We start from the raw sequence: 13,090 nt of genomic DNA, 5'->3' as shown, positions 1-13,090 counted from the left end.
TAAAAATACATATCCTGAATATAACCATGAAGAAGCATCAGACAAACTCAAATTGAGGAGCATTCTGAAAAATAAATGGCCTGTGCATTTCAAAAATGTCAAGGTCATACAGCATGGAGGAGTAGGAGTTGGCTTCGGATTGGAGAGTGGAGGGACTCCACCACTGACTGTGTGGCACCAGGTTGGGTCCTGGACCAGAGATAGAAGGCTCTTTGGTTATAAAGGACATTAATTAGACAATTCACAAAATTTGAATGCGGTCTGTCAATGAAATAGTGTTGTTTTAAGGTTAACTTCCTCCCTGATTTTGATGATAGTTCTGTGTTTATAAATAAATGTTCTGGGGCCAGCGCTGTGCCATAGCAGGTAAACCTGCCGCCTGCATCACTGACATCCCATGTGGGCGGTGGCTCTAGTCCTGGCTGCTCCTCTTCCGATCCAGCTCTCTGCTATGGCCTGGGAAAGCAGTGGAGGATGGCCCAAGTCCTTGGGCCCTTGCACCCGCTTGGGAGGACCCGGAGGAAGTTCCTGACTCCTGGCTTCGGATTGGTGCAGCTCCAGCCATTACAACCAGATGGGGAGTGAACCAGCAGAAGGAAGATCCCTCTCTCTCTCTGCCTCTGCCTCTCTGTAACTCTGCCTTTCAAATAGATAAATATCTTTAAAAAAAAAAAAAAAGAAAATGTTCATATTTTAAGAATTTAGGGTAAAGGGGAAATGTGGCTGATATTTATTCTCAAATGATTCAGGTTAAATAAAGATGAGAAAGAGAGAAAGAAAAATAATGTGAGCATGGCAAAATGTTAACATTTGGTGACTCAGAGCAAATAAATACAGGAATTCTTCGTACTATTTTTGCAACATTTCAGTGTGAAATTATTTCAAATTAAAAACTTTTCATTAAATAAAAGCTTTCTACCTGGAACATGTATTATTTTGTAATTACTGAGACTTTTATGTTATTTTGTACAATTCTATAGTTCATATAAATCTTTATATTATTTGTGACCCTTAATTCCTAGTTTTTGTATTTTAAAATATATTTATTTATATATATACAAAGAACAGACTTCATGTATTTCAAAGGAACAGTTTTAAGAACATAATGATAGTTCCCACCTTCCCTTTCTACCCCCACCCTCCCTTCTTTTCTTATTTTTCTTTTAATTTTGTGAGAACATACTTCCAATTTGCTTTATAATCACAGGCTTAATGGTCCACTAAATAAAGATTCAACAAGTAGAAAGTAGACCACTGTTCCTCAGGAGTCTAAAGGGCTATAAACAATAAGCAGATTTCAAGATGTCAGTTTCACTCATCTACATTTTTTGTAGGCTATACATGAGCTGTCACTTATTAGAGAAAACATGATATCTGTCTTTTTGGTATTGGCTTACTTCACTAAGCATAATGGTCTCCAGTAGCATCCGTGTTCTTGCACAAGACAGGACTTAATTATTTTTTATGGCTAAGTAATATTCCTGCATGTGTGTGTGTGTGTGTGTGTGTGTGTTTGTCTCCCATTTATTTTCTTTATCCAGTCATCCATTGATGAACATGTGGGTTGATTCCGTATGTGCTATATGTGCTATTGTGAACTGAGCTGCGTACACATGGGGGTACAGATAACCCTTTCATACGTTGACTTCACATCCTTTGGGTCAGTTCCCAGCAGTGGGATGACCGGGTCATATAGTAGATCAGCTTTCAGATCTCTGAGGAATCTCCTTACTGCCTTCCATCATGGTTATGCTAGCTTACATGCCCACCAGCAATGGATTTTCTCCACATCCTCGCCAGCATTTATTAATTTTGGATTTTTAGATGATGTTTTTTCCAATGGCTTTGTTGAGTATAGTTTACATATCATGTGAAACTTACCCTGAATATCTTTTTGTGAATGTTTAAATAATACTGCTATATAAGGAATTCTATAAAAATCTATTAAAATATTTAATAAGTTATAACTCATGTCTGATAAAATTCATGCATTTTAATTGAATAGATTGATGTCTTTTTTTTTTTTTTTTTTGACAGGCAGAGTTAGACATTGAGAGAGAGACAGAGAGAAAGGTCTTCCTTCCATTGGTTCACCCCCCAAATGGCTGCTACAGCCGGCGTGCTGCGCTGATCTGAAGCCAGGAGCCAGGTGCTTCCTCCTGGTCTCCCGTGCGGGTGCAGGGCCCAAGGACTTGGGCCATCTTCCACTGCCTTCCAGGGCCACAGCAGAGAGCTGGATCAGAAGTGGAGCAGCCAGGACTGGAACTGACGCCCATATGGGAAGCTGGTGCCACGGGTTGAGGCTTAACCTATCACGCCATAGCACCAGCCCCTTAGCATCTTTTCTTTCTTCCTTGGGCTTTATTCTGGTTCAGAGATTGGAGCATGTGTGGTCCAGGAATATGCTTCCCAGCTTATTTGCATTAATAATGAGGAAAATTATGAGCAGATCTCAGATAGTGATCTTTCTCAATAGCGAGCAATTACAGTGTTTCTTATCTGCGCACGCTACTGTGATGGCAGGGTGGGGGGAGGTGCATCAGGCCTGGCTGCTGCCCTGTTAACCTGTCACGTGGCTTTTAAAATGTCAGCATTTTTCATCATTCGAATGGATGATTGATTACCTTAAAATTCCTTTGGAAATGAAGAAGCTTTGGAGATGTGGATCTTGTGCCTGCTCATGTTTAGTAAGACTTTTTTTTTTTAAGTTTATTTTTTTATTTGAAAGGCAGAGAGATAGAGATCTTTCGTCTGATGGTTCACTCCCCAAATGCCCACAAAAGTCAGTGTTGGGCCAGGCTGAAACCAGCAACCAGGAACTTCATCTGGGTCTTCCACGTGGGTGGCGGGGGCCCAAGTAATGAGGCACCAGCTGCTTCCTCCTAGGACCGCCTTAGCAGGAAGCTGGATTGGCAGGTGAATAGTTGAACTAAGCACTCCTATCTGGGATGTGGGCGTCACCTGTGCACCACCACACCCACCTCTAATTAGGTCACTGATAATTTCTGCACGGGTTTGCTGGGAAACCTGGGCCATTTTTCTTGTTTTGGAGATGATCCTACTGTTCATTCTGAGTAAAGGTGGTATAGGAGGTCAGTGTCAGCCAGGCAAGAGCAATAGCTGTGTAGCAGTAGACTATCCCTTGCCTGCAGTTAGCCTGCAGGTTACCCTTTCTCCAGGATGAAGATTGTATTTTATATACATATATATAATATATATACACACATATATATATGCACACACAATATGTAATATTACATGATAGATAAAATGTGTGAGAGTACTTCAAAAACATTTGTGGAAAAGGATTAAATGATGTTTATTTTGGTGCAAAAAATTCTAAGTTCATATGTACTTTTATTTTTTTAAAATATTTATTTATCTATTTGAAAGGCAGAGGTAGAGAGAGAGAGAGAGAGAGAGAGAGAGAGAGAGAGAGGTGTCTTCCATCTGCTGGTTCATTCCCCAGATGGCCACAATGGCCAGAGCTACGCTGATCCAAAGCCAGGAGCCAGGAGTTTCCTCTAGGTCTCCCACGTGGGTGCAGGGGCCCAAGCACTGTGGCCTGCTTTCCCAGGCCACAGCAGAGAGCTGGATTGGAAGTGGAGCAGCCAGGACTTGAACCGGCGCCCATATGGGATGCTGGCACTGCAGGTAGCTGCTTTATCTAATATGCCACAACGCTGGCCCCCATTGTATTATTCTTACAAATAATTTCTTCATTTTTACCTTTTTGCTCAGATGTGTTGCTTTGAACAGAGCTTTTTTAAAAAATGTATTTATTTTTTAGATTTATTTATTTGAAAGTCAGAGTTAAACAGAGAGAGAGGGGTCTTCCATCTGCTGATTCACTTCCCAGATGGCTGTAACAGCTGGAGCTGTGCTGATCCAAAGCCAGGAGCCAGGAGCTTCCTTTGGGTCTTCCACGCAGGTACAGGGGCTCTTGTACTGCTTTCCCAGGCCATAGCAGAGAGCTGGATTGGAAGAGGAGCAGCTAGAACTAGAACCAGTGCCCATATGGGATGCCGGCACCACAGGCCAGAGCATTAACCTGCTGCGCCAAAGCGCCAGCCCCTGAATTTATTTATTTTTAAAAGATTTATTTATGGCCGGCACTGCGGCTCACCAGGCTAATCCTCCGCCTTGCGGCGCCGGCACACCAGGTTCAAGTCCTGGTTGGGGCGCCAGATTCTGTCCCAGTTGCTCCTCTTCCAGTCCAGCTCTCTGCTGTGGCCCGGGAGTGCAGTGGAGGATGGCTCAAGTCCTTGGGCCCTGCACCTGCATGGGAGACCAGGAGAAGCACCTGGCTCCTGGCTTTGAATCCGCGCAGCGCCAGCTGTAGCGGCCACTTGGGGGATGAACCAACGGAAAAAGGAAGACCTTTCTCTCTGTCTCTCTCTCTCTCTCTCTCTCACTGTATAATTCTGCCTGTCAAAAAAACAAAAAAGATTTATTTATTTATTTAAAAAACAGAATGACAAAGATACCAGAGGAGACAGAGAAAGGGAGAAAGATCCTCTATCTGCTGGTTCACTTCCAAATGGCTGCAACAGCCAAGTTTGGGCCATGCCAAAGCCCAGAACCGGAAACTCCATCCTGGTCTCCCATGTGGGTGGCAGGGGCTCAGATCCTTGGGCCATCTGCTGCCACCTTCCCAGGTGCATTAGCAGGGAAGGAAGATTGGAAGCAGAACAGCCAGGACTTGAACTGGCGCCCTGATATGGGATGCTGGCATTGCAAGTGGCTGCTGAACCTGCTGTGCCATAACACAGCCGCAGCCAGCACAGCTTTGTCTTTTTGCCTTTGTTTGTTCTGTTAAAACGGATTCATCTTGGCTGGCGCCGCGGCTCACTAGGCTAATCCTCTGCCTAGCGGCGCTGGCACACCAGGTTCTAGTCCCGGTCGGGGCGCCGGATTCTGTCCCGGTTGCCCCTCTTCCAGGCCAGCTCTCTGCTATGGCCAGGGAGTACAGTGGAGGATGGCCCAAGTACTTGGGCCCTGCACCCCATGGGAGACCAGGAGAAGCACCTGGCTCCTGCCTTTGGATCAACGTGGTGCGCCGGCAGCAGCGCGCCGGCTGTGGCGGCCATTGGAGGGTGAACCAGTGGCAAAAGGAAGACCTTTCTCTCTGTCTCTCTCTCTCTCACTGTCCACTCTGCCTGTCAAAAAATTAAAAAACAAAACAAAAAACACAAAAACGGATTCATCTTAAAGTCTTGGTTCTTTCTCTGTGTTTTTCAGGGGCCTTGCAGCGAGAACTTCCCATTCGTCCTTCGTGAACACAGGTGCGGCAGACAGATGACGGCCCTGTCCCCTGTGCTGCTGTAGTGCCCCAGCCCTGGTGCTGCCCGCTGGGGAAGATGGAGTCCAAAGATGAAAGCTCGCCTGTGTGGCCAACAGCCACGGAGCATGAACAGAACACGGCCCAGGTGAGGACCGCACCTTCCCAGATGGGCCTCCATAGCAGGTTTTTAGCTGAGTACGGTTTGATTGACAGCTAAGGAAATGAAAGCACGAATATGAGAGACTCTGTGGGCAGATGGGATTAAGGCTTGTTTTGCTCCGTGCACTTTTGAAATCTCTGCATAGCTTTCTCATAATACATATTTTCCATGAATTTTTGGAGGACCCTGCTTGTTGTACGTAGGCGTGGGGACTGTCTCAGTGCTCTGAGTGGATCGCTGTGAGTTTGCTGTGAGAAGAGCTAAGCCACCGCCCGTTGGCTTCTCTGCCTTTTCTGCAACTTACTGCCGCTCGCTCCCACGCTGTCCTACTACCCTGCTCTGATGTGTGTCACCGGTGCTGAGAAACCTCGACCTGTAGTTTGTCTTCCTTCCATGCTCTGATGTTAACTAGATTTCCATTTCTTGTGTGTAATGAAGTACCAGGCTCTGTAACTTCAGAACGGAAGCCTGTAAGTGAAAACGGTCCCTTGCTGAGTCAGCAGCCCTGGCGCTCAGTCACTGGGTCAGGTGCTGCAGTCCTTGGAGATGTCTGCCTTTCGATTTGCCGTCACAGCCAGCTGCGTGTTCTTAGCTGCATCTTTTGAACTTTGGGATGAGTCAGCAGTCATGTGGAGACTTATTTTATAAATGCGACCAAAGTATAACACTTAATTTTTAAATATCATTACAAATATGCACTTTTTATTTAATTTTTCATTAGCCACATAACCACAGTTCTATGCTCAAACTCAAGAAGTTAAAAAGATTTAAATACATAAATCTCACATAATGTAAGCGATATACTATTATGATAAATAAAATTAATATAGTACGATTTAAAATTCTGTCTTAATACTTAAAAAAAATCCCAGAGATGTTTTTCAGCAGAATAATTGAGAATGATTTTATGAAATTATATGAAGCTATATGCCATATTTTGTTTATCAACAAAAATATAGTCCATTGCAAAGCGAATCCAAAGGAAGTCTGGCTGTGACACTGCGTGTGACCAGGGTCTCCATGTGTGGGTAGCCAGATGGTAGACAGCCACGGTCAGCATTGCCTACGGCACCCCTTATTCCTGGCCAGGAATTCTGATTTAGTAGAATCTGAATGATGCATGCCAGGTGGAAAAGCATGTTTTCCTTTTTTAAGCACTGAAATTAGCTCAAAGGTTTCATGTTGATGAAAAAAAAAATTGAACGTCACTGATTATCTTGCGGAAGTTAAAACAATACAAGCACCTTATGAACCTGTTTTTCCCAGCATGCGGACTTTAACTTCACAGGCCAATCAAGTGTCTGGATGCCAGGTTAATCCCCCAGTACAGAGGTAGAAGTTGGTTGTGGTGCTTGATTATGTGTGGTCTCTAGATTTCTTTCTGAGGATTGAATTAGTTTATGTCATTCTTCAGATCTGCTGTCCCCACCAGAGAAAATTGCCATAACAATGTTAGGTCCAAAGCGAGTGAGTATAAGAATAAGGATTCCAACCTAAGAGAGCCTGACTTCCGTATCAGCGCATAGATTATTTCCGTCCCCAATGTGCACGGAGACCATCTGCTTCCCCACCTTCGGTACCAGGCATCAGGCTGTGCGCCAAGCTCCAGCCTTCAAGGATTCAGTCCTCCAAAGCTGACCACTCAGAGTGTCTTTTGCAAAGCTCAGTTGCTGCCTTGGTCCTGTACGTCTTGGAAGATAGAAAATTACTTAGCCTGGTGACAGCGGAAATTGCTGTCCGGAACCCTACAGAGGATTCGTCGGAGTCTTCTGTGTCTTTCCCTCACTGCCAACGCAGGGTCCTCCTTCACTGGTGTTTCATATTTGGAAGTGTTGCCAAGCGGGAATTTTCCGGCACTTGTCCAGGACCAGTTAACCCTCCCACCCCCACCCAAGACTTCCCAGAAGAATCACCTGCGTTGAACGCTTGAGGCAATGGGGGATTTAAGTGAGTTGCTTGATAGTCACATTAAGCAGTGAGTTAGTGACAAGGTCCTCGGAGCCGGTTTCCTCCTAGTCCCTCGCCCAGCATAGCTGGAGATGTTATCAATCCCCGTTTGTCTTTCACTGGGATTCTTCAGCAACACGCGTGGGCTGGGTGGCTGGGTGCCTTTGTGAGACTGATTTTGTGGTGCAGGGACAGTCGCTACCTACATGCCTGCTTTTTGCCCCAGGTGCACTTCGTCCCAGACGCTGGAACCGTGGCTCAGATCGTCTACACCGATGACCAGGTCCGGCCACCCCAGCAGGTGGTGTACACAGCAGATGGAGCCTCCTACACGTCAGTGGATGGGCCGGAGCACACGCTGGTGTACATCCATCCAGTGGAAGCTGCACAGGCATGTGAAGGATTATTTGCTTAAAACTTGGTTGTTACTGAATTACTTTATCGGTTACTTACGTTCACCCTCTGCCAGTCCCTGTGTTAAGGAAATATTCAGGTAAGGTTTGTGCTCCCACGCAGCCGATACCTTGGCAGGAGAGATGGTTCATTTACAGGTTAAATACACTGAGGAGTCAGAGCACTGGCTTCGTATCAGCTCTTCCCCCCAGGACTACTGACTAGACCTTGAACTTGTCACTTTTCTCTAGTATCAAGATTCAGGCCAAACATGACATTGAGTTCTATGAAGTTCTGTCAGAGAGGACTCAGTAGAAACATACAGATTATTTTAGTTAACTATGTAAGCAAAGTGTCCTACTAATTTATTAACTACTATTTGTAATAACTTGCTGATTTGTAGGATTATAGCAGATGCAGAGACGTTTACTGATAAAAGCTGTACAGTTATAGCTGCTTTTATCTTTTGGCAGTGTTTTCCAAGTGGGTCACACAAATTTCCCTTAATGTATAAATGTCATTTTTCTTTTTAAACTTTATTTATTTGAGAGGTAGAGAGAGGGAGACAGAGCGAGAGCGAGATTGATCGCTTCTCTGTTTGCTGGTTTTCCCCAAATTCCTGCAACAGCTGGGGCTGGGCAGCAGCTGGGAGCTAGGAACACGAGCCAGATCCTCACTGTGGGTGGCAGGAACCCAGTGACTTGAGCCACTGCCACTGCTTCCCGGGCTCTGAATTGGCAGGAAGCTGGAGTTGGGAGTCTGAGCCAGGAGTTGAACCTAGAAGTCAAGTGTGGGATGTGTCTTCACTGCTAGGCTACACGTTTACCCCTAGATGCTGCTTTCTGTTGTTAGCACTTTACAGCGTGTGGGGTCAGTCACAGCGTGGGATGCCTGCACACCGTACTGGAGGGCCAGTTCAAGTCCTGGCTATTCCACTTCCAACCCGGCTCCCTGTTCATGCACCTGGGACGCAGAGATGATGGGTCAAATCTTGAGTCCCCGCCGCCGATGTGGAAGACCCAGATGGGATTCCTGGCTCCTGGCTTCAGCCTGGCCCAGCCTCTACAGCAGATAGAAGGTCTTTGTCTCTCTGTCTCTCAAATAAATAAATCTTAAAAAAAGCACGTTTTTTTTTTTTTTTTAAAACAAAGTCCATACTTTCATTGTAGGATCCTGGTAATAAAAATTTGCCCTCACGTAATATTTAATCCAGAGGCTCAAATCACTCCCAAGAAGAAATGAGGCCTACCTAACCATTACCTTTCAAATCTATATGAAGATGAAATTGTTAAACAGCTGTTGATTTAGGAATGCCTCTGCTTAGTTTTAGTTACCTAAGTGTATTAAAATAAGATCAGAGAATGTATGTAAAGAATGCCCTGTGCCCAAATTTTAGCTTATTATGATCTTCCTAAATACCTAAATTCTGATCATTTTTTAATGTTAAATCTAGGAAATCTGACTTTGGCTGAAAGTCTCATTTACATTCCTCTGGAATCATAACTCAACCACAGTTCTTATTCCTGTTGGTTCATTAAAGGTATGGGCAAATTAAAGTCCTTTTAAAAGCTTTAGAAGAAAGCATTTTTTTCTGGGTTCGAGACAGTAGGTGTATGCTCTGGCTGTAAGTTTTGAAGATTTTCCTCCTCCAGTAAGCTTTGCTGCGTCATGACCCAACTTACTGTTTATAATGATTAGGTTTTTATTAAGATTTATTTATTTATTTGAAAAGCAGAATTACAGAAAGAGAAAAAGAGATCTTCTACCTGCTGGTTCTCTCCCCAAATGGCCAAAATGGGCAGATCTGGGCCGGTCTGAAGCCCAGGAGCCAGGAGCTTCTTCCAGGTCTCCCACATGGGTGCAGGGCCCCAAGCACTTGGGCCGTCCTCCGCTGCTTTCCCAGGTGTGTTAGCAGGGAACTGGATTGGAAGTGGAGCAGCTGGGTCTTGACCTGGTGCCCTTACTGGATGCTGGTGTCACAGGCGGAGGCTTAGCCTGCTGCGCCATGATGCCAGCCTCCCAGTTTTGTTTTGTTTTTATGCCTTTACTGGCTTTATCCTTAAAAGAACCTGTGAAACATGAAGGTCAGTGCTTCCTTTCTGATATCAACCGTGCCTTTACAAGGGAGGGAGCTGTGATCCAGGTGTGTACTAGTCTCCTGTTTGTCCGTGTAGCCCGTCCGTTCCCATTCAGTCACAGGCCCCGCCTTGTGAGTAGCATTGGGTGATAGGCACCCTCATCGATGGCATGTTTTTAAATTTTCGTGATGCATCTCCTTAATTAGCTGTGACATTCAACCTCAAGGGCGGCTTTGCTGAAGAGTCCATCACCGCGTGTGTTTGCTGATTGGGAGGGTTGGCTTAGAGCAGCTCCTTGGAGCCGTGTGAATGAAGGGCTTTGGCTATGTCTTGGGAAGATCCCCATCTCTGTCTCCCTGTTAATGAAGGATTGCCGGCGATAGTGGCAGTTAGCTCTCCCAGGAGGTGGTGCTTAGCAGCAGGGTAAGTTTCCCCGAGTGGGCGAACTGTCTCAAGATCTGTTGATAACTTTTTTTTTCCTTCTTTTTCTTTTTCTGGTCTAGACTCTGTTTACAGACCCAGGCCAGGTAGCTTTTGTCCAAGATGCTGCAGCTCAGCAGGTAATGGATGTGGGGTGGGGGCGATACGCCGGGTGGTACTCTTCCCCTGTCCACTGTGCTCTAAGAACCTTCTGCTCCCTTCATAACATCCCATGAGCAAAGCCCGATCGCTGTATGTTGAGATAGCCTGGTGATGAAAGGGGATTTGTCAGTGAAATGTAAAAAAATAAGCATACAAACGGATTATTGGTTCCAAGTTTTAAAGAATAACCAGGAGTTTTAAAAGCATCTTTACTTTTTTGGGAAGTTGGAAACATTTTTGTACTTGCTCTCTTTTTAAATATTGAAGAAAACATTCCTGTGTGGTTAACGCATACATTTGGTGGCAACCCTCTGCATTCTGAAGAGTCCTGAAGGGCTGAGGTCCTTCTTGGTTTTCCTTTGAAACGTTGCCTTCCCTTCATCCCCATGTCTAATGTGTCCTGTTTGACCATGAAGGGCGCCTTGGGGTCAGCACCACTTCCTTATGTGCTGCTAAAGGACACAGAGGTGATAAAGAAGGGGCAAAAGCCCATGATGCCAGTCCTGCCTCGAGGGCAAGTGGGCTCAGCCAGGGGGAGTTTCGCATCTGCGAGGCTGTTACTAACCCCTCCCACTGAGTGCCATGACCCACCGATAAGTAAATTCTCTTTAGGAGGCACTTTCTGCTGTTTTCCTTTTAGTAGATGATCTGTGTAATTCCATTTTAAAATTTGGTAAAAGTAGAGAAAAGTAGAGAGAGTGAGTTAAGAGCCTTTGTTATATAAGTTGGGATTGAATTCATTCCTGACTGGTAGTGAACTTCAGTACTTTGCGGTGTGAGAACTTGAATAATTATGATTATTTTATCTTATTACATTTTTATTTGTTTGTTTTCATTTTATCTGAAGGGCAAGAGATAGAGTTCTTTCATCACTGATTCACTCCCTAGGTGCCCCACAATAGGCAGGATGAGCCAGGCTGAAGCCAGGAGCCTGGAACTCAATTTTGGTCTCCTGTGTGGGTGGCTGGGACCCAGCCACTTGAGCCAGCATCTGCTGCTCCCATGGTGTGTGTTAGAGCAAGCTGGAATCCAGCGTTTGGGAGCTGGGACTTGATCCAGGCTGTCTCGTAGACTGGGGGGTTTCCCAAGCAAGGTCTTCCCTGCTGTACCAAACACTCGCCCCAATTATTTGATTTTAATAATTTTTATAACAAATTCAGCATACATTTGACCAAAAGAAACCTCACTTTGAATACATATTGATTTTATCAAGTAAGCAATGGATTATTATTATATGTATACATGTATTATGGTATACTGTTATTTATGTTCACCAACTATTGTGTTACGTGTAGGTTATTTCTTTTATCTTTCCTTACTATAAAGAACATTTTCATGGATATAATATCAGATTATTTCCTTAGGATAAATATGTTCCCCAAAGAGAAATGGTAGAGACAGAAATTATTTGTGTTTTACGTTAATTGAGAACCAAGTTTTCTTATGAGAAAAAAGTACAAATACAAAAACCAAGAGAAATAAAACCCCAGAATCCTAGATTTGAACCAGAACGTCAGTATGAACTGATGATTTTTTTTCTCTTAAAACGCTTGCTTCCTAGTTCTGGCCAGTGAAGAGGTTTGGGTGCAATGATCAGGTCAGTTACAGCATCCCTTATGCCCTTCTGTGGCTGCTTTACAGCTGTCCTTGGAGAACTGGCTCTGGGCAGGGAATGTACAGATGAACTTGGAACATCTTGTCCTCTCAGAATGCAAGGGAGCTTTAAAAACTTCACTTCTGGCGTCCAGTGGAACGAATTCCAGGTGTAACTTGAAGGGGCTGGAACAGGACAGTTTGATCTATAAAAATGAATGGGGACAGGTGTTCAGCACAGCAGTTAAGTTGCGGCTTGGGATGCCCACATTCCATCTTAGGGTGCCTGGTTTGATTCGCAGCCACTCTACTTCCAGTCTAGCTTCTTGCTAAGGAATACCCTGAGAGGCAAGGGTGCTTGGGTCCCTGCCATCCACGTGGGAGACCAGATGGAGTTCTGGGCTCCTGCCTTCAGTCTGGCTTAGCTCTGGGCTGCTATAGGCATTTGGGGGGTAAACCAGCAGATTGAAAGGTTCTCTCCTTCTCTGTCTCTCTGCCTTTTAAATAAAATAGTTACATTAAAAATGTAAAAAAGAATAATGTCTAATAGATTGAAGTATATATAAACCTGCAAGTTCATACTGATATTATAAGAGTTAATTCATTAGTCATTTTCTAAGGATGTTAGGGATTCCCATGTTGTGCTAGAAACTGGTAAATGAAGGAAGAGAACCCAGCCTTTTCCCCTGACAGTACTCAGGGAACCAGTGACTTGAGAAGGGAGGTTTCTTTGTAGAAACGTTCCAGCTCATATATGAAGAGGAGATGGTTGACTTGGAAAGCCACCATTTTGCATCCTCTGATGAAATACGGGTCTGGGCAGTGGTTATCATAGCAGTCTGAAGTCACCAGGAAGAAGCTGATGTGGAACTGTACAATGGGTCGTAGTGCAGGGTGGTAGCAGCTGTAACCCTTCAACCGGTTTTCATACGGGGACCACTGAAAGGCAGCCCGCCCTTTGTATGTGTGTCCCCGATACTGTGCACTTGCTGTTGAGTTCTACCACACCGAAGCATTCTGTCCCCCAGAATCCAGCCTGAATCCCTGGAGTCT

The 13,090-nt window shown here is 44.8% G+C and overlaps 1 protein-coding gene across 4 annotated transcripts in view; it reads left to right on the top strand.

Moving 5' to 3' along the window:
- The window catches only part of PRDM10 (PR/SET domain 10), a 117,891-nt gene that overhangs the window by 47,870 nt on the left and 56,931 nt on the right, over positions 1–13,090 (top strand). For all 4 annotated transcript variants that reach the window (XM_070065558.1, XM_051847849.2, XM_051847852.2 and 1 more), the window contains exons 2-4: positions 5,242–5,429; positions 7,618–7,782; positions 10,366–10,422. In XM_070065558.1, the coding sequence (XP_069921659.1) occupies positions 5,361–5,429; positions 7,618–7,782; positions 10,366–10,422 (291 nt within the window). In that variant the 5' untranslated portion in view covers positions 5,242–5,360. The remainder of the gene's footprint in view (positions 1–5,241; positions 5,430–7,617; positions 7,783–10,365; positions 10,423–13,090) is intronic.

Source organism: Oryctolagus cuniculus, chromosome 1 (genome assembly GCF_964237555.1).
Source record: "Oryctolagus cuniculus chromosome 1, mOryCun1.1, whole genome shotgun sequence".
NCBI classification, from domain to species: Eukaryota; Metazoa; Chordata; class Mammalia; order Lagomorpha; family Leporidae; genus Oryctolagus; species Oryctolagus cuniculus.
The sequence above is the reverse complement of the archived record's forward strand: the minus strand, read 5'-3'. Positions and strand labels throughout refer to the sequence as shown.